A 21796-nucleotide genomic window follows, 5' to 3' on the forward strand; every position below is an offset into this window, starting at 1 on the left:
CTCTTAAAGGGACCCATTTCAACCTTACAGGGACCCAGATCGCTCTTACAGGGACCCAGGTTGCTCTTAAAGGGACCCAGGTCGCTATTGAAGAGACCAATTTCACTCTTAAAGGGACCAATTTCACGCTCAAAGGGAAGAATTTCGCTCTTAAAGGGACCCAGGTCGTTATTGAAGAGACCAATTTCACTCTTAAAGGGACCTATTTTGCTCTTAAAGGGACCCAGGTTGCTCTTAATGGGACCAAGGTCGCTCTTAAAGGGACGAATTTCACGCTTAAAGGGACCCATTTCGCTCTTAAAGGGACCCAAATCGCTCTTAAAAGGGACCCAGGTCGCTTTTAAAGGGACCCAGGTTGCTATTAAAGGGACCAATTTCACGCTTAAAGGGACCCATTTAGCTTTTAAAGGGACCCATTTCGCTCTTAAAGGGACCAATTTCATGCTTAAAGGGACCAATTTCACGCTTAAAAAGACCCATTTTGCTCTTAAAGGGCCCCAGGTCGCTCTTAAAAGGACCCATTTTGCTCTTAAAGGGACATATTTCGCTCTTAAAGGGACCAATTTCACGCTTAAAAGGACCCATTTTTCTCTTAAAGGGACCCAGATCGCTCTTAAAGGGACCCATTTCACTCTTAAAGGGACCCAGGTCGCTTTTAAAGGGACCCAGGTCGCTCTTAAAGGGACTCATTTCACTCTTAAAGGGACCCAGGTCGCTCTTAAAGGGACCCAGGTCGCTCTTAAAGGGACCCAGGTCGCTCTTAAAGGGACCCAGGTCGCTCTTGAAGGGACCCAGGTCGCTCTTGAAGGGACCCAGGTCGCTCTTGAAGGGACCCAGGTCGCTCTTGAAGGGACCCAGGTCGCTCTTAAAGGGACCCATTTCACTCTTAAAGGGACCCAGGTCGCTCTTAAAAGGACCCATTTTGCTCTTAAACGGACATATTTCGCTCTTAAAGGGACCCAGGTTGCTCTTAAAAAGGGACCTAAGTCTCTCTTAAAGGGACCCATTTCACTCTTAAAGGGACCCAGGTCGCTCTTAAAGGGACATATTTCAATCTTGAAGGGACATATTTCGCTCTTAAAAGGACCCAGGTCGCTCTTAAAGGGACATATTTCAATATTGAAGGGACATATTTCGCTCTTAAAAGGACCCAGGTCACTCTTAAAGGGACCTAGGTCGCTCATAAAGGGACCCAGGTCGCTCTTAAAAGGACCCGGGTCGCTCTTAAAAGGACCCGGGTCGCTCTTAAAAGGACCCGGGTCGCTCTTAAAGGGACCCAGGTCGCTCTAGCGACATTGGTCTCTAACAGCGACATGGGTCCCATACCTTTTGGAGTGACTTGGGTCCCATTAAGAGCAACATGTGTCCCGTCCGTTTAAGAGCAACTTACGTCCCGTTCCCTTTAAGAGCGACTTGGATCCCTTTAAGAGCTACATGGGACCCTTTAAGAGCGACTTGGGTCCCATCCCTTTAAGAGCGAATTGGGTCCCGTCCCTTTAAGAGCGACTTGGGTCCCTTTAAGAGCGACTTGCGTTACTTTAAGGGCGACCTAGGTCCCTTTAATAGCGATCTGGGCACTTATAATGGTAAAGATCATTGCTCGGTTACCATGACAACCTTACTCATGTCAGTGAGACAAAATCGTTAAGGACCTTCCATGCATTACATCTTCTATTGGCCAAAAGTGGAGATGTGACAGTGGATGGTGTGATACATGCCTGACAAGACCTTAGAGTTCCTATTGGCTGCTATATCTCAGCTATTTGCATATGTGCTGTGATTGGCTGTTAGCGGTTAGAGTGTGGCCATTATTTGCAATGGGCCATTATTTTCTATGGGAAATTTGGGAACTTTAAACGTAAATTTCTTAAAAACGACAAATCTGATCGAAACGAAAAATAGATAGCACACCACACATCGCCGAGGGTTTCGACCATGTTTAAACCGGTTCGGGCTGTATTACGCGCAGAAAAATAGCTGGAAGAAGAAGAAACGGAAGAAGAAGAATACGGATTACAATATAGTGCTTTTCAAGCACTATAATGATTTATTATTCTGAATAACATGTAAAGCTAATGAAAGAAACATTCAGAAACAGCAGAATATGTGATATTATAAGTAACTGTACAGTAATGGAGAGGATAGGAAACACAAGGGAGGACAGAGACTGCAGGGAGCATGAAGGAATGAGCAGGACATATGTGGGCCCAGTATAGCAGCACTCTCTGTTCGGGGAGAGAGGGGTTACAGTTATGGAGAAATTACCCCCACAGTCCTGTCCCCTGATGTAAGCCCCAGCCTGAAGTGGATCTGCCATGATTTGGAAGGAGAGGGAGACTTCCTGGGTCGGAGTACAGTGCTGTAGACCCAGTTATGCAGACAATGCCCCTCCCCACTTCCCCTCCCACCCAGTACAGGGAGCTCTTAAACCAAAGCAATGCGCTTAAACCAAGTCACAATTTTGCAAAACTGTGAGCTCTTAAACCAAGTTACTCTTAAACTAAGGTATCACTGTATATATAAAAACGTTCATTGCTGGGGCACCCTTTTAAGTTGTGTTCATACCATGTTTGTGCAGTATTTCTGACAAAGTATCTGCCAGCTAGTAAATACAATTATCAATGTCCTCCATAACTTTATTTGCTTCATAACTTTATCGGATCTTTAATCAAACAGTTGACAATTTCAATAAAAGAATTTATCATAAGTTTCCAACTATCTGAGATATCCTATTCTAAACTAGGCAATATCAGCTCATATCCCCTTCACCAAGGTGATGGAAGAATTCCCATCAGATTTAGCTTCACTGAATTAACATTCAGGTGAGGAATATATAAGTGCTGCCTGAATTTGTCACATTCTATCCCAAGTCTGGTTTTTCACTTATACATCTAAGCTAGACTTGGCAAACATGAAGTTTCTTCTTCTCTTGGGGCTGGTAACTCTGGCACAATGTGGCATGGTCAAGTATGAAATACAAAATTTATTCCTGCATTATCTTTTTGTTGTTTGTGTCTGTTAGTGTGATTTCATAGTATATTCCTTACAAGTATTTTTTCCTTTTATGCATCAGTCATGACATAAACCCAAAATTTCATTTCCCTTTATAGAGTCCCCCTAAGGAAAGGAGAGTCTCTCCGCAGCCGTCTAAACAGATTGGGGTTACTTGGTGACTACTTACATAAACATCCTTATGATCCAGCGACTAAATATTTTCCTACTTTAGCTCAGGCATCTGGTGAACCTCTTCAAAACTACATGGATGTAAGTAGAAAATGAAAGCCACAGCATTATCACAATTGCTTTAAAAAGAAACACGTAACACTTTAGGAGGATTTTTCCCTAAAATACTGTTTAAAGAGTTTAAAGAGTACCTGTCATTAGCAAAAAAACTCTTGAAGTCAAAGAGACACGTCAAAAGTTTTCATCTGTTGGGGTCTGAGTGTTCAAACTGCAACAGATTAGGAGAATGAGCCGGGCGAAAGGTCACATGACCTGGACAGCCACATAAGGTAAGTCAATGGAGCCGTACAGCTCAGACAGACATAGGGGAGAGAGGAGTACATCTGCCCACTGGTTTTCTGATCGGTTGTGGTCTAAACACTCACATCCCGACCAATCATAACTTGAAATGTCAATTTTTTTTCTAATGACAGGCGCTCTTTTTTTTAATATACATCTGACAAAACACATCCCACATATATAAAAGAGGTTTGTTTATTTAACTTGTAGACAAGAATATTATAAATATAAAATTCAGATATATCAAATGGATTTCTGTTACATTTTTTCCTACAGTCTGTCATATGTGAACATTTCCTTTTCATGCCATACTATAGGTATTGTATGTTCTTAAAATATAAGCACAAACAGAGAAGGCAGTTGTCGATTCATTGCAGGGGAATATTTATGTGTCTAGGACCTCTCTGTAAATTTTTGTTTTGCTTTACCTAGATTGAATATTTTGGAACCATATCCATTGGAACCCCAGGACAGTCCTTTACTGTTATATTTGATACAGGATCCTCTAACTTGTGGGTGCCCTCAGTCTACTGCTCCAGTCCAGCTTGCAGTGAGTGTTATGCATCTTTTTTTTTTTCTATATCAATGGCACATGTTGTACTTAAACCTGACCACAGGACAATCTTTTTACTGTATTATTTTTTTTTTGGAATACAAATATTTGAAAGTCATTTTTCTCATCTACATAATGTACCAAAATACCTGGCTCTTAAAGGGTGCTTATGGTCTAAGGGTCCTTTAACATGTACAGAAAAATCGTTTAAGCACTCGTTAAGTGAATGACAAGCAAACATTTTTTTTTCTTTTAAAAGATAGACATTTAGACTAAAGTATAAATTGCTACAAAAAATAGTTAATACGATTGTTTTAATATCATAATCTAATACTTATCCCTGCGAACGAGTGTGTACAATGAACGACTTGTGAACAATAATTTTGAGGTCAGCTTAAAAGATGCGATCAATGACATAATAGCAATTTCTTATTTATCATTTGTTTGTTGCCACCTTTACATGAGCAGATTATCGCTTAAATTCGAATATAACAATTTATTGCGCCATAATCGTCCCATGTAAAAGGCTTTTAACAGTCACAATTGTATGCAGCAGGAGAGGGAAGTTGTACTGTGTCAACTTTAGTGTGATTAGGGGGACAGAACTTCTGTCCCCCTTCCTGGTGTAGGGGTCCACTAACCTCATAGCCAACACAATCGCCACTACGACATAGCCAAATTAGGTATACATGCGAGAAGATCTGTAGCCATGGCATTAAGAATATATGTTACAAATAAAACATATTAGTTGTTTAGTTTTAAATACAACAATTTGTAGAATATTTTAGTAAGTTTATGTTTTATGCAATTTTTATTTCTAGCCAATCATCACATGTTCAACCCACAGCAGTCATCCACATTTCAAGCAACAAACACTCCACTATCCATCCAGTATGGCACTGGAAGTATGACTGGTGTACTTGGATATGATACTGTGCAGGTGAGATTTTATGGCTAAAGACAAATATTATAAAAGGGAAAATAAAAGCAGAAATGTTTGGATGTAAGAAAATATGAAGAAAGAAATGTAGATAAAAGAGCATTTGTCAGCTGTAATTCACATTCCAAACTGCTGACACAGTAAGACAGTTGTTTGGTCAAGGAGACACATGGTACCTGTCATATAGCCAGCTGAGCTTCTAGGATGTAGCAAAATGATTTTAGTCTCTGATACAAGGAGTCAAAGAGGCTTTTTGAAGATTCCGAATAGCTGCAACCTGGATTCCTGGATTAATTGGTAAAGAACTGAAGAGCTACTTATATACCAGCTTCCTTAACCCTGTAAATGTAAGACTGGGACTGTAGGATAAAATTGTATTTGATAATGCAAGTTCCAAAAAAGTTGATCTGCTAGTTCGGCACTTGTTTACTGAGCATTTACACTGGCCGACTATAAGGGTACTATTACACAGAACGATAATCGGCCGAATTGGCCAGATTATCGCTCCATGTAATAAATGCAACGATCAGCCGATGACAACGTTCATCGGCTGATCGTTGATATAGGCTAGACCCTATTTTTGCCGGGCGCCGACCGCGCACCGCTACGTGTAATAGCGGTGCGTGGCCAGCGACTAACGATATACATTACCCATCCACGTTCCAGGACTGCTCCTGCCGTCCGCTTCTCCCGGGGTCCCGTGCGTGCTCTAGATTCACAGCGGCTTGTCAGCTGATAGGCCGCTCAGCCAATCACAGGCCGCGGCGGTCCCGGCCTGTGATTGGCTGAGCGGCCTACCAGCTGACAGGCCGCTGTGAAGCTAGAGCGCGCACGGGACCCCGGGAGAAGCGGACGGCAGGAGCAGTCCTGGAACGTGGATGGGTAATGTATGCCAGTTTAGCAAGGGCTGCAAGGACATCGGTAACGATGTCCTTGCAGCTCTTGTCAAACGATTATCAGACCGTGTAATAAAGCCAGTAAACGAGCAACGATCTAGCAGATCGGCGCTCGTTTACAGGTATTATCGGGCCCTGCTCGGCCCGTGTAATACCACCCTAAAGCAGTAAGGGCTGAACAATTGTTAGCAATGTCCGTGCAGCCCCTTCCTCTAGTGTAAAATAATAAAGTATTTATTTACCTTACCACGGAACGTCCCCAGGCATTTCCTGGTCTCTGCAGCTCCAGCTCTGCCATCTGTTCCGGTCCCAAAAACAACGGGGAATGTAAGTAAATACATAATTATTTTATACTACAATGATCAACAGTCAGCCGCACATTGCTATTACATGTAATGATGCGAGCCAAGCAGCCAATGATTTTTAGTCCTGACCTAAAGACGCAATCAGCCAATGATTGTTTCATCGGCTGATCGTTCTCTGAATTGGCCGATTATCACTCCGTGTAATAGAGCCCTAAGTAAATAGGGAAACACAAGAGGAAAAAAGGATGCTTCGTATAGTAGGTTGTTAACCAACAGGTGGCCATTACCTGGCAATTTCAAAAAGTCCATCTATATCTGATTTCTTGTAACTGCTGGGACCCAGTCATTGCCATTTGTGAGTTGCAATGAAACCTTTCTCTCTTACCTAAGCTGCAATGCAACACAATCCCACAGTGCAAAATAGTGATCTTTTGCCACATGACCAGTCTTCAACCAAAATCATCATGGAGCCCTAGCCTAGAGGGGTTTTTTTTGTATCAAAATTTTTTAAAGTGCTTTAATAAAAATTAAGTATAGCAATTGTACAGAATATAGCTTTATACACGCAATAAGATTCAAGAGCTAAGTGTCCATGACATAAGGTAAATACAAGAATAACTCAAAACAGGAAGAAAAGAAACGCTGACAAGATCTGAATTACCTAAGAGGTAAAATATATATAAATAAGGACAAAGAGGAGAAGTAAACATACGGTTCTATACGGTATATGTAAATTGCCATTGTATTCCAGCAGCATGAAAAGAATACATGTGGTAAATGGCTCCTTAAAGTTTTCATTTCCTTTCTTTTTAGGTTGGAAACATACAAGTCACAAATCAGATCTTTGGCTTGAGTGAAAGTGAACCTGGTTCTTTCCTGTACTATTCTCCATTTGATGGAATATTGGGGCTTGCATTTCCAAGTTTGGCATCTTCTCAAGCTACTCCAGTTTTTGACAATATGTGGAACCAGGGTCTTATTCCCCAAGATCTCTTCTCTGTCTATCTAAGCTCGTGAGTTAAAGCATACCTGTATATTTAAAAGATATTTTTTAACATAATTTATCAAGTACATAGTTTTGTTAGATAAACCCAGAGTAGTGACAAAGTGATTTTAGTGGTTTTACTGCTGGGCCCAAGAGCCCCCTTCATGATGCATTCAGAAGGCAGCACTGCGTACATATAGTACCAACATTGGTACTTAAAAAAAATATGAGTGTGAAAATATGTCAGGGAAGCTATGATTTACCTTTAATGCAAAATGTGAATTCTCTGGAAGAGGTAGACAGGCTCATAGCTTAGGCTTTCTCCAGTGTATAGCAATAAAGCACATATTTCATCTTGGTAACTCTGTTACTAGAGACAGACTGAGCCCGACAACAGAAAGAGAACAGACTGCAGGGAAGTAAGATACCTAGTGATAAGATGGCTTACAAATATGTTAGAAAATACATAAGCTATCAAATAGGAGAATTGTTTAAAATGACAGTGGCCATTTCAAATGTCATAATTTTCACATAGAAAGCAAACATTACATGTTAAGCAGTCTGTAAGATGTCTACTGTCTCTTACAACAAACTTATACACTTGCATTCTCTATTCACAAAAGCATGCATTTGTCCTGAATAGGGAGTTCTTCCTCTTTCCCTTAGTAGGCACAGCGGGGCTACTGCCATACTCCCAGTATTTACAGCATTGCCTCTCCCCCCCCCCCCCCCAAACATTTCTCCAGGGGACACACCAGGGCTTCCCTGCATTACTCAGCACCCTCCTCCTTTTTTTCACTAGCCCCAGGCCTTTTGCTAGCAGAATATAGCTGCTATCATTAGCAGGCAGCCTTTGGTCTTTTTGTCCAGCAGTATAGGGTCTTTGACTGGCAGAAGCCATCAAGCAAGACCGCTCAGCATTTACAAGTATATGCCTCTTGGGCAGTACTTTTAAAGACACGTGGAGGTTTGCTTTATATTGTACATGGTATATGTAATTTATGCAAAGGGTTCATGAACTCTGTTTCATGAACTTATCTAAAATTTCAGGTGCTGGGTTTAGGCATAGTTTCATTTATATTACACCAACTATACTTTTTCTGTTTTAGTCAAGGACAAAGTGGCAGCTTTGTTTTATTCGGTGGAGTTGACACTTCATATTACAGTGGAAGCTTAAACTGGGTACCTCTGACTGCTGAAACATACTGGCAAATAACAGTTGACAGGTAAGTAAAGGATTGCCAACAGACTATAATAAAGTATGCAGATGTATGATACAGATTCAAAATATTTAAAGATAAAAACTCTCTTTTATATTCCTGTGTACAGCGTATCAATCAATGGGCAGGTCATTGCTTGTAGTGGTTCTTGCCAAGCCATTGTTGACACTGGTACTTCTCTTATTGCTGGACCATCAAGTCCCATTGCCAACATTCAGTACTATATTGGTGCAAGTCAGGATTCAAATGGACAGGTGAGTAATTTCCTCTTAAAAGGCAGGTACGTTTTGGTGGTTATTCTGGCATTCTTTCATTCTAGTGTAAATTAGAATAGGCATTTTATCCATAGCATTTTTTATTTGCAAGTCACGTCATTTTTTATCCATCATGTGACTCCTTCATTTCTATTAAAAATGTCGGAAAATATGCATATATACATGATGGTTTTTCCTGGTGTTTTTCTTCTATAGGAAGAAAATTCCACTATTTCTAAAATAAATAGATGCTAAATGCATGCCCTGCTGCTCATTTTTTTACATTTGACTTTCAGCTAACATGTGGTAGTGGCACAGTTCTTGAGCCAAAAGAAGCCACGTGCCAATTTTGACTTTTTTTTTTTTAATGTCTAGTACTCTCTAATGCATACACTGATATATATATATATATATTTTTGCTCCTCCTAGTATGTCATTAACTGCAACAGCATTAGCAGCATGCCAACTATTGTCTTTACCATCAACGGAGTACAGTTCCCACTGTCAGCCAGTGCCTATGTTCGTCAGGTATGTTAAACAAAATGGCTTACTAATACATCATAAAAAAAGAACTGAAATATTGGGCTGCTGTTGATACTTTACTACTGAAAGAATTTTCCTTCTTTGATATGCCTTGTTATTCCACAGAATCAGCAAGGGTGCACCAGTGGATTTCAGGCTATGAATCTGCCAACCAACTCAGGGGATTTGTGGATCCTGGGAGACGTATTCATCCGTGAATATTATGTAGTGTTCGATAGGGCCAATAACTATGTTGCAATGGCTCCAATTGCATAAATCATATCTCCCCATACTATCTTCTGGGCGAAAGTATAGCAGTCATTGCTTATTCTTTGCTTAACATTCTTGTTAGTGATGCCTTGTCTTTTATTGAACCTGGTTATGTACAGTTTCCTTAATGTTAAGGAATTATGTAATGCAATCTATTTAGCAAAATAACCTAATAAAATGCTTGTTCATAACAATTCAAGGTCTGTTTGTTAAAAATAATATAAAGAAGGAGAGAATGAATGCCTAGCATACACATCTGGCTACTTAGGCATTTACCCATTTAAACTAAATACATTGGTATCTCTGTTCTTGAATTTAATTGGTTCAGGAGGGAAGTTCGAGAACCGAGCAGTGTCTTCCCATAGGAAAATAAATAATGTAAATGTGTTTAATCGGTTCCAGCAGCCACCAATAATTAACTAAAGTACCCCTTTATCACATTAAAAAGTGTCCAGTTTAATCACTACAGGACAATACAGAACAGCACTATACTGTACAGTACATTTTAAAAGAAATCTTCAACAAAACCAGCAATTATAGAACAGTAGTGCAACTTTTCACTCATCTTTTACTGTATAGTGCCGATCACCCCTCCCCCCCCCCCCAGCACTGTAAAGGATAGGAGATGGTGGTGCAATGACTGTACTACTACTGTACTGTATATGCCCTCCGCAATCTTATACAGTACTGTACAGTATGTAAAGCCTCACCAGAGGTAAACTCACCAGGTACAAACCGTGGTCCACGCTCGCAAAAATGTTCGGATACCGAGCAAAGTTCAAATTCCGAACACTACTCCCAGGTAAATTTTCGTTCGAATACCAAACAGTTCAAATTCAGAAGTGTTAGAACACTGAGGTATACCATTGATATAACATACCAAGAAGTCAACACTAAGGTAAAGAAAAAAAAAAAAAAACTACATAAAGGCCACAAAATGTTTATTACAACACATTATATTTTGTGCTTTTACTGGTCTTTCAAATGAGTTGCTTGTCAAATTCAGTCTAATGATTGCTCTAAAAAGAGCAGACATACAACATTTCCATTAACAATGAATGTATCAAGAGGAAAATATTAAATAATGCAAATTACAGTTACACAAATTTATATGACAATATTAATACAAGAATGGAATTCACAACAGCAACAAAAAGATCCCCAAACCATTCATTTTTATTGCTCTGTAAAACTGAACCAATGTAATTATGTATGTCAAGCTCAATTGTGGTATTGTCATCATATATATATGTATATATTTAAAAAAAAAAAAAAACTTTTAGTATATACTTCTTATAAAACACTTTATAGAACACATGCTAAAAAAAAACTATTATTATTACAAACTGCCTATAGACAAGAGTGCCATGACTCATTCTTTTTCAAGTTAACGGTTAGCTATTTGGATCTGCAATTAACCTGTCAATTTGGGTTTCTTAAGTACTGTACTAATAAGCCTAGAGTGCAGGTTTACTTTAGTGGGTTTAAAAAATTTAAGAACATCTCAATTTCTAGTAGTTTCATTTTACCTTACGGTTATGTTCGGAGAGGGCAGGTGGATTTTTCTAAATCTGCAGCAGAAAGTTGCATAGTTTTTAATGTGGATTTACCAAAATTTAATTGGTTTCACCAATGAGGGATTTTAACCTTTTTTTTATGTTTTGGTTGAGATCACTTTATTAGTATTTTATTATTTAAATTTTGACTACAATACACGTTTAGATTTTGGTATGCTTTATGTTATTATACTGTTATAGAAAAAAAAAACAATGCATTTGTATTCTGTTGCAGATTTTGTTGCAAGTCCACAGAACTTCCATAGCAAAACTTGCAATAATTGTGGATTTATTGAAGTCAATAGGAATAATCTGCACTATATTCACAGCTGTTCCACTTTATAACAAGACATACTGTGGGGTTAAAACTTTGTTTAGATTTTTTTACGCAGGATGTGGACAAGATTTCTGTGCTTTTTTATGCCCTGTGGTAACATACCCTAAGAAAACTTTTAAGTGTTCCCCTTGTGGAAATGTTTTCCATATGAATGGGTGACAGCATCTGTCACAGTTATAATCTACTTCATGACCATGTAGCTACTCAATGTTCAACAGAAATAAATCTAATAATGTACTGTAGTTTGAGATACTAGTTAAATTGGGTGTAACATATAAAAAGCTTCATATCTCAAAATGTTTGGCGATAGTGGTGATTGGGATAATTTTCATACAAAAAAAATAAATATTTCAGGTGCTTCATAACAGTGGCAGAAGTTGACTATGGTTCAATACAAAAGATTGCATTGTAATCAAAGACTTACCTTTATTTTCACAGACCATAAAACATGTACTAAATTTAATAGAAGGTTCTAACAAAAACTAGTAAAGGCAATACTGTTGGGAAATGTTAAATCTATTCTTCCATAACCCTTAAATTATTACCATGACAGTAGTCAACACTCACCAGATCCATTCTGTGCACAAGCCCCACTCTGATCCAATAGGGCTCATGATACTGGCCCAGCGTGGTTGTGGTTGTATCCAAAGATACCAAAACTTTCAGTGGTAGGAGTAACACTATGCGGATCAGGTGAGAAAACATCATGACAGGTACCCTTAAACATCTACTGTGAAGCAATGCTGACTGCCTATATTCATCCCTAGATTACTAAAGCTAGCAAGTAAAGGTAGTCAGTGTCAGTGTTGTTTTCCCATGAAATAGCACCACTGTTGTTCCGAGGTTGTGTGTCATTGCAACTGTTCTCCAAAATAAAAAAAAAAGTGCTAATAGTGTCAGAATGTTTATACATTTTGCGGGAACATAATTACCCATCCCTGTTCCCCTGCAACGCTGCATCTTCAGTTTCTTCCGGGTTCTGGTGTAACCACAACCCGTCAGGAAGTGCCTGCAGCAGTGTCCTGCACAAATCACTGAATGGCTGAGCGGGCATTCCTGAGCCAGGTCCTGATGTCGCAGGAGCTTGTTAGCGGTCCGTAAGCTGTATAGAAGGGCTGCAGGGTCACAGGGATGGGTAAATATAACTTTTTAAAAATGACGTTCCCACACCCCCACAGTTCTCCTTTAAGGATAAGGGTATTTGTATGTAATGTGTAAGGACACTTTTAGAAGGGGAATGCAGTCTTCATAATATGCATTCATTTCTAGGAGGAATAGCAGTAGAACAGCCAATGTCAAGTTTTAAAAAAAAACATGATACAGAATAGTTATTCCATTACTATATAAAGACATTTCAAAGAAACTGACATATCTTAAACCAGAGGGAAACTCCACATAAGGAAAAATGTTTTTGTATTAAAAAAGTACATTAAAAGTTATATAGATGTGTACGCGCTCACGGCCACGCGCCTTTCCGCCGGCTCCATAGACACCATTCTATGCACGGGCGGATTCCGCATTCCACCAAAAGAATTGACATGTCAATTATTTCGGCGGATAGCGGAATTGGCCGGCCCATAGAATGGGGTCTATGGAGCCGGCGGAAAGATGCGTGGCCATGAGCGTGTACAGGCAACGGAATGCGCCGGATTTTATCCATGCGAATTCCGTAGTCTGAACACGCCCTTACTATGCAAACAGTCAGGGTTTTCTATACCAAAAAACAGCCACTTCTAGTGTGGAGGGATGGTTGGACTTTAGTTTTGTCCTGTGAAAAACGAAAAATGTGAAAAAAACTGACACAACAGAACAGCATAATGACCTAAAATTGACAAATGAGGCCCATTGTGTCATGTACAGTGGTGATGCAGCAGTGTTGAGTCTGTTCAATATAGAAATGTTGTCCTCTCTGTCCTGTACAGATCTACTGAATGGGATCATAACTAATAAAGATACCGCTTGTCTTTTCACTGTAAAATTAATGTAGACAAATTTCTAATGTACATTAATTATGGGAAATGCACATACAGGGCTATTTCCCTTAATTTAGTAGATCAGGGACACTTCAGATTCTCTAAAAAAAGATGACGTCCCGAACCGGGGGTGTAATTACAATGGATCGCCTCCAGGGGTGCACTATATGTAGAAGTCAATTTGACTTCCACCATTTGACTTCTATATATAGTGCACCCCTGCAGGAAACTCCATTGAAATTACAATGGATGTGTATGTACATGTAATACAGTATACAGTGTTTTTGATTGAATACATTTATGGAATACTTTGGGGAGCAAGTGTCCTTGCTCCCCAAACTATTCCATAAATGTAATCAATCAGTACATAACAGTAAGCCCGCCACCACCGATCTGGACTACACTCAACTACTACTCTCAGAGAGAGTAGTAGCTGGATTCTATCGCCGCCGCTGATGCTGCTGCTGATGGGCGCAGGGGGAGCCGCTCATCACTCTGCAGCAGCTATCATCCCCCTCCGCTCCCCCCTCCTCCTCCGGCCAAACTTTACATGTGATCGCTGACTCCCCGCCCGGCGCCGCTCTCCGATCACGCATGCCGGACGGGGACACCAGGAAGCACCGGGAGCCGGCACAGGCGATCAGCAGCAGCATCAGCGGTACTCATTGACTTCTATATATATTGCACCCCTGCAGGCGATCCATTGTAATTACACCCCCGGTTCGGGACGTCATCTTTTTTTAGAGTATCTGAAGTGTCCCTGATCTACTAAATTAAGGGAAATAGCCCTGTATGTGCATTTCCCATAATTAATGTACATTAGAAATTTGTCTAACTTTCCGTAAGTAATAACATATTAAAAAATAGTTTTGGCCGGACTTCTCCTTTAAAGGGGTTTTCCAAGCAAAAATTATCAGCTGTTCAGCAGAGGTGACAGTTCCTTTTAAGGAGCATCCCTAGAATTGTGGCTTTAATATCTTTCTGTAATAACCCTAAAGATTACTACTACTATTACATTGCCCATTGTGTTCTGTATAGTGGTGATGCAGCAGTGTTGAGTCTGTTAGATATAGCAGAGCTGTGTGTGTCTCTCTCTGAAAATTACATTAATTTTACAGTGAAAAGAAGAGCGGTATCTTTATTACAGTTATGATCCCATTCAGTAGATCTGTACAGGACAGAGAGGACAACATTTCTATATCGAACAGACTCAACACTGCTGCATCACCGGTGGGCGTTCGGTAGCGGCAGCGGCGGGCTTACTGTCATGTACTGATTGATTACATTTATGGAATACTTTGGGGAGCAAGGACACTTGCTCCCCAAAGTATTCCATAAATGTATTCAATCAAAAACACTGTATATTACATGTACATACACATCCATTGTAATTCCAATGGAGTGTCCAGCAGGGGGCACTATATATAGAAGTCAATGGTATTTATTGACTTCTATATATAGTGCGCCCCTGCTGGACACTCCATTGTAATTATACCCCCGGTTCGTGACGTCATCTTTTTTTTTAGAGAATCTGAAGTGTCCCTGATCTACTAAATTAAGGGAAATAGCCCTATATGGGCATTTCCCATATATAATGTACATTAGAAATTTGTCTAACTTTCCGTAAGTAATAGCATATTAAAAAATAGTTTTGGCCGGAGTTGTCCTTTAAATTACAACTCTAAAGCATCTTTTCTTAAAACTAGAGGTTTCCTACAAATGTATAAATATACTGACATCTGGCTGTTAGCATATCATACAGTCTATGACACTGTCCTGTCAATGCTGACTGTGTAGGGGCAATCTCCTTTTACAAGGAGAGCAATAACACCATGTTGCCTATTAACAAAACTACAATTTTGTGTTTGATTTCATGCAAACTCAAGTATCTAAAATAGATGTATCAGGACATGCCTCAGTCCCTCTTACAGGGGGGGGGGGAATGAACATATATATATTTTTAATACTTTAGCCTTGGCTCTTGAAGCTGCAAAATAATAGAAATCAGTCTTAAAAAAAAAAAAAAAAAAAGTATAATGTATCTGGACTTCAGCAAAGCTTTTAATACAAGTTCACATAATGCGTTGATAAATAAATAAAAATACTAGACTGGTACACACGCTGAATTAAAGGGGTACTCCAGCGAAAAGCTTTTTCCCAGTAATTGAAACAAATTTGTAATATGCTTAATCACCTATCTGACCCCCTTTCCTATCTTTTCCCCCCTCAATGTGACAACGATATCATCAAGAGGGAGGCGGGTCTAAGCCCTGTTAGGCCAGCCTCCCTTTGTAGATGACTTAGGTTGCTCAGCTCTAATTGACTGAGCAAGATGTAAGGCATCTAACAGTTGCATTATGGGAAACCCCAAAATAGGAAGCCTAGAAAAAATGAAGACACCAACTCTAGCTTCAGGGACCTGTAAAAAGCAGGATATTTAAACGGAAGAAGACTCAAAAGGGATGGTAAGTGGGAAAACTATGTTTATGATTGATTGTTGTATTTTTTTTTATCATCAGCACCAGAGTACCCCTTTAATGTTATGTTTTCTAGAGTAATGTTTCTCAACTCCTTAAAGCGACTCTGTACCCACAATCTGACCCCACCAAACCTTTGGATAGCTGCTTTTAATCCAAGATCTGTCCTGTCCGTTCGGCAGGTGATGCAGTTATTGTCCTAAAAAACTACTTTTAAACTTGCAGTCTGTGCCAAACGGGAGTATCAGTGCCCTAACTTTGCACCACCCCTCCATTCCTCCTCCCCACCCTCTTTATCATTAAGAATGCCACTGGAACATTTTCTCCATGCTGAACATTGCACAGGTACTTAACGATCCAGCCCATGAGCCTGTCTGACACAGCTGATGAATAGTAGGCAATCTGCCTGGAGCATTCCTAATGATGAGAAGGGTGGGGAGGAGGGACAGAGGGGTGGTGCAAAGTTAGGGCACAGATACTCCCATTTGGCACTGGCTGCAAGTTTAAAAGTTGTTTTTTTAGGACAATAACTGCATTACCTGCCGAATGGACTGCATGACAGATCTTGGATTAAAAGCAGCTATCCGAAGGTACAAGCGGTTTGGGGAAGTCAGGTTGTGGGCACAGAGTCGCTTTAAAGGGGTTATCCAAGATTAGAAAAAACACAGCACCACCGCTGTCCCCAGGTTGTTTGTGGTATTGCATTTCAGCTTCATTTACTTTAATGGAATTGAGCTACAAAACCACACACTGAGGACAGGAGAACTGTTGTTTCTGGAAAAAGCAGTCATATTTTTCTAAGCCTGGACCTTAAGCCCCTTCAAGTACCACCCGCAGGTCATGATTTGATTGACATCACATAGAACCCCCCCCCCCCCCCCCTTGGTGATACTTAATGCACTTACTATTATATCACCTGTGAAATACTCAAAATATGACCTCTTGGGGGTACTTGAGAAACACTCTCCTACTGTATTGTCGATTGCAGAGACTAGATAAGCTGTGTGACACCGATTAGCTCTTCTGCTGATCGCCGCCTTTATTACACAGGTTGATATCTGCCTGATTAATAGGAGTAGTAGATGTGGTTGGTAAATCCACAATGCATAAATTTAAAATCTACCCCAAGGTAAAAATAAAACCACATGATATAAGGGGCAGACTAGATGGAGCATTGGTCTTTTTCTGATGACAATTAAATCAATGTTTGTACCTCATATCTTACCCCAACAATGTTAAATAAGCACTTTATAACATGATATCTGTATTTAATCTCATGTTCTATTAGATTGTCAGTTGAACGTCTACAATAAGGAAATAATACCTGATTGAGCAACAACAATTGAGAATGGGGGTCCTGATACCACATTCTCTTATGTATTAAATAACACTGAATTATAAAATATGATGTGAATATTGCTACACGAAGTCTGTGGATTATCTTCAAATGGACATCTCAAGTTTGTTTCATCATACGCGGTTTTCATTCTTTTAGGTGACATTATGTAACTCTTTTTACTCGTGCTGCTACTATATCCATTCTCCTACCTCTTATTCCTTCTCTCTTCATATCATCCTGCTGAGGTGTTTCAGCCCTTATTCTTTCCATGTAGCTCATGATTTCTTGAGGTTCTCTCATACCCATATCCTTACAAACCCAAACAATGTCCTCCTCACTAGCCACCAAAATAGACTGCACATTAGGATCATTAGGTGTTCTTTCAATTTTTCTTTCTCCATGAGGAGGAGTTGTTTTAATTAACTTAACTTCAGCTCTTTTTGTTTCTAAATAAGCCCTAGAATGGTTTGTAGATGTTGAGAAGGAGCTAGTATCAGACTGACATTCACTATTAGTCTCAGCATCATGACAATTTTTTACTGGATGAAAAGTACTTGTCAGACTTTGAGAACCCAAGTTCCTAGCATCCCACTGTCCTCTTTCATCCTCTTCCTCATCCACAGCTCCTTGGGGTTTTGGTCCATCAACATCTGACCCTTCTAACCATACCCAGTTTGGAGCCTCAGGATTGCCAGGCCCCTCTTGTGCTGATTTTTTCCTTTGCTTTCTTATAAAAGCCAAACAGCTAAAAAAAAACAAAAGAGTAAGAAGAGAGAACATTGCAAGCAGTCCATAAAGTCCTTCTTCTAAGCCTGGTATTCCCCATCGTGTTGTTACAATGTTGTCAACACCAGAATGAGATTTGTCATCCTCTATGGTAGTATCTCCACTCCTAAGGATTATGTCACTGGTTCCTGGAACAACATTGTTGGCACTTGAGATAATGTCCCCATCCCTGGTCAGCAGGACAGTATCCCCCCGTATTATGTCTCTGTCAAGATGTTTATCACCTATTGTGCCGTTCCGAGGAAATGTAACTCTGATATAACCAGCACTAAGTAAACCAGTGGTTTCCTTTTCTCTACATCTCTCTGGCAAGAAAACGGACATGCGCAAAACTGTTTCTTCACCTGGATTTTCAAAAATTAATACTGGCATAGACCAGTAGCTTGCTGATATAACAGCACGACCAACTGACAGAGCAGAAACATCAGACGACACAACAGATAAAGACAGCTCTTGAGGATTATAGATGGTTATTGGAGCAATAGACATATCGCTGAAAAGTAGCCAGATAGGAAGAATTGCCTCCTAAAAGAAAAAAAAAATATATGAATTTTCTCTTTCCATGTGCAGCAAAGAACAGTAAAAACAGCTACACACAAAAAATGCTTTAACCCACATATCAATGTACTATTTTACCTTAATATAAATAGTGTCTGATCACTTTGGGACATGTTTATTAACTATTTGTATCAGAAATTAGAGCCTTTTCTGCCACAAACATTGGGGGCATAGCTTACTGCTTTGTAAGGATTTACATATATTCATACAATTTTCTACAAATAAATGCATTTTCAATCTACACAGGAGGAAGTAATTCACAACTGTGTAACAAGATAAATCAATCGATTAGCCTTCCTTTAACCCTTAAAGGATGGAGCCAATTTTCATTTTTGCTCTCTCATTTTCTCCTCCTTGTGTTTTTTAACTATAGCGCTAGCATTATTTCACCTACAGACCCATATCAGCCCTTATTATTTGTGACACTAATTGTACTTTGCATTGACTGATGTCATTGTTCCATAAAATATGCTGCACAACTGGAAAAAAAATTGTTTGTGCAGTGAAATTGAAAAAAAGGCAATTTTTATTTTTTATTTGGGGGGGGGGGGGGGGGGGGGTTGTGTTGACACCGTTCTCCCCATGGTAAAACTAACATTTTATTTATGTTCCTTGATATGTAACTTGTACAACTTTTGATTTATTTGGTGGCTTTTAAAAAAAATTAAAAATCTTAAAAAAAATAAAATAAAAGTTCTTTAAATTGCTCTATTCCTATCCTTATAACACTTTTACTTTTTGGTCTATGGGTCTGTGTGAGGTGTCATTTTTTGTGCCATGATCTGTACTTTCTATCGGTACCTTGATTGCATATATGGTACTTTTTGATCGCTTTTTATTACAATTTTTCTGGATTTGATGTGACCAAAAATCATCAATTTTGCACGCTTACGCCTTTTACCGTGCAAGATCAGGAATGTGATAATTTAATAGTTCAGGCAATACCAAATATGTATGTTTGTTTATTTATGTATTTTTAGTTATAAAATATGAAAAGGGGGGTGATTCAGACTTTTATTAGAGGAGGGGATTTCTTATAAAGGAAAAAAACTTTTTTTATCTTTTTAACTTTCACTATTAGTCCCCCTGGGGGACTTTTATTATTACTGCAGTGATCTCTCATAGAGATCACTGCAGAGTACTTACAATACACTGATCAATGAGATCAGTGTTAGATCAGCGCTCATTTACTGGACCTATAAGACAGCCTGATAATCCGTCAGAAAGGGCTGCATGGACATCGTTAGCGAGGTGGCAACAGCACAGGAGAAAAGACCGGGAGTTGGGAGAGGTAAGGTATTAGATGTTTAGGCAATCGTCAGCCATCCGTCGCGCATGGCCAGACGATTTAAGGCCCAACCAACAATCAGCAGATGATCGCTTCGGCTGATCGTTGTGTCTATTACACGGAGCGATAATCAACCAAATTGGCCTGATTCTGCCGATTATCACTCCATGTATTAGTGCCCCAGCATTACAGACCAATAGGGAAATAAAGTAAAAAATTCTAAAGGTCATCTAAAAGAACAGATAGTTCAAAATTTCAAACTGGAAAGCTGCGAGACCATTTATAGCTGCTCACCTGTTTAGGAACCATACTTGCTTCTTGAGACTTGTATGAAATAGTAAAAACACCAGGATGTTTGATGGCAGCTGGCGAGACAGAGAGGGATATACCCCACAGCAAGTCTGAACGCATTTCTAAAATAGAAACTGTTTCTGAAGAGACTGAAATTGTTTGCTCTCCAAGAATTGAATGCGATAGTGGAGAGCGCACCTGTACAGATAAAAGAATAAAGTTCATCACAGACAAGAAAGGAAAAGTATAACATGTTTCAATGCTGTGACATTTGCTATTAAGAGCTTTTAGCCAAACAATGCAGTTAGTCATAGCTAAGGTTGTCATTAAGGGTCCTTATTCTAGGCCAATGACTTTTGCGGGTTAAATTTATGGAAAACCAAAGTCCACACTACAGAAAAATTATATCCTCAAATTAGGGAATTTAAGTAGAAGCATAGTAACATAGGTAATACGGTTGAAAGAAGATGAGAGTCTATCAAGTTTAACCTAGAGTAAAAGCCCTATTACACGGGACAATTATCGTGCAAAAAATCACTATATCGTTCAAATTTAAACGATAATTGTTCTGTGTAACTGCAGGCAACGAACAAAAATACGCTTGTATGTTGTTGATTTAGATCTGAACCTAAAATTATTGTTAATCGTTCGCTGTAATTCCATATTCATTCAGTGTAATTGCACATTGTTCATTGTTTTGCTGGGATCAGAAGGGATAAACGATCCTAGTATCGATCGCAATAACGATTGTAACTAACGACCATCGTTCTGTGTTTTATGGTGAACGGTTTCAGGTTAATGATAAACAATCTTGTTTGCAAACGTTTATCGTTAGTCGTTAAAAAATCACTCCATGTAATAGGACCCAAACCCTACTGTGTTGAGCCAGAGGTAGGCAAAAACCCCTATGAGGCAGATAACAATAGCCCCATTACAGGGAGAAAATTCCTTCCCTGGATCAACGTATCATCAGAAATATAATGCCCATAACATGTAATATTGTGTTTTTAAAGAAAAGCATCCAGGCCTCCCTTGAACTTATTTAACCCTTTGAGGACCAGGCCCAAAATGACCCAGTGGACCGCGCAAATTTTGATCATTGCGCTTTCGTTTTTCCCTCCTCCCCTTCTAAGAGCTCTAGTACTTTCAGTTTTCTATCTACAGGCCATGTAATGGCTTGTTTTTTACAGGAATAGTTGTTCTTTGTAATGGCATCTTTCATTTTACCATAACATGTATGATGGAATTCCAAATATATTATTTATGAAGATATAAATAGGTGAAATCGTAAAAAATAATGCAATATGGTGACGTTTGGGGGGTTCCTGTGTCTACGTAATGCACTATATGGTAAAAACCACATGATACCATTATTCTATAGGTCAGTCCAAACACAACCATATGCAGGTTTACACAGATACTCTAATGTTATATATATTTTTTTTATGAAATCCTTTTTTTGGCAATTAGTTAATATAATGGCCCTATTGTGACGCTTATAACTGTTTTATTTTTTTCACCTATGGGGCTGTATGGGGCGTAATTTTTTCCGCCATGATCTCTAGTTTTTATTAATACCATATTTGTGAAGATCGGACGTTTTGATCACTTATGAATTTTTTATATATATATATATATATATATATATATATATATATATATATATATAATGTAACAAAATCGGTAATCCGCGCACTTGATTCCCTCTTTTCGTCTACGCCATT

The 21796-nt window shown here is 39.2% G+C and overlaps 2 protein-coding genes across 3 annotated transcripts in view; one reads left to right on the forward strand and one right to left on the reverse strand.

Annotated features, from left to right (window-relative positions):
• The first annotated feature begins 2849 nt into the window (after positions 1 to 2849).
• On the forward strand, positions 2850 to 9661 carry LOC138799494 (pepsin A-like). The gene is made up of 9 exons (XM_069980766.1): positions 2850 to 2967; positions 3111 to 3264; positions 3955 to 4072; positions 4897 to 5015; positions 7030 to 7229; positions 8311 to 8427; positions 8531 to 8675; positions 9105 to 9203; positions 9324 to 9661. Exons 1-9 carry the CDS (start codon positions 2912 to 2914, stop codon positions 9471 to 9473), a joined length of 1158 nt encoding a protein of 385 aa, XP_069836867.1. The 5' UTR covers positions 2850 to 2911; the 3' UTR covers positions 9474 to 9661.
• Positions 9662 to 16712: 7051 nt separating this feature from the next.
• Positions 16713 to 21796, reverse strand: part of TMEM132A (transmembrane protein 132A) — a 244442-nt gene continuing 239358 nt past the window's right edge. For both annotated transcript variants that reach the window (XM_069980764.1, XM_069980763.1), the window contains exons 10-11: positions 20076 to 20270; positions 16713 to 18460 (exon numbers count right to left, since the gene is read on the reverse strand). In XM_069980764.1, coding sequence (XP_069836865.1) covers positions 17312 to 18460; positions 20076 to 20270 — 1344 coding nt within the window. In that variant the 3' untranslated portion in view covers positions 16713 to 17311. The remainder of the gene's footprint in view (positions 18461 to 20075; positions 20271 to 21796) is intronic.

Source organism: Dendropsophus ebraccatus, chromosome 8 (assembly GCF_027789765.1).
Source record: "Dendropsophus ebraccatus isolate aDenEbr1 chromosome 8, aDenEbr1.pat, whole genome shotgun sequence".
Lineage (NCBI taxonomy): Eukaryota > Metazoa > Chordata > Amphibia > Anura > Hylidae > Dendropsophus > Dendropsophus ebraccatus.

Coding starts and splice junctions, on each gene's coding strand:
- LOC138799494 (XM_069980766.1), top strand. CDS start 2,912: ATGAAGTTTCTTCTTCTCTTGGGGCTGGTAACTCTGGCACAATGTGGC. Junction 8,428..8,530: donor TGGCAAATAACAGTTGACAG/GTAAGTAAAGGA, acceptor TCCTGTGTACAG/CGTATCAATCAATGGGCAGG. Junction 8,676..9,104: donor GTCAGGATTCAAATGGACAG/GTGAGTAATTTC, acceptor TGCTCCTCCTAG/TATGTCATTAACTGCAACAG.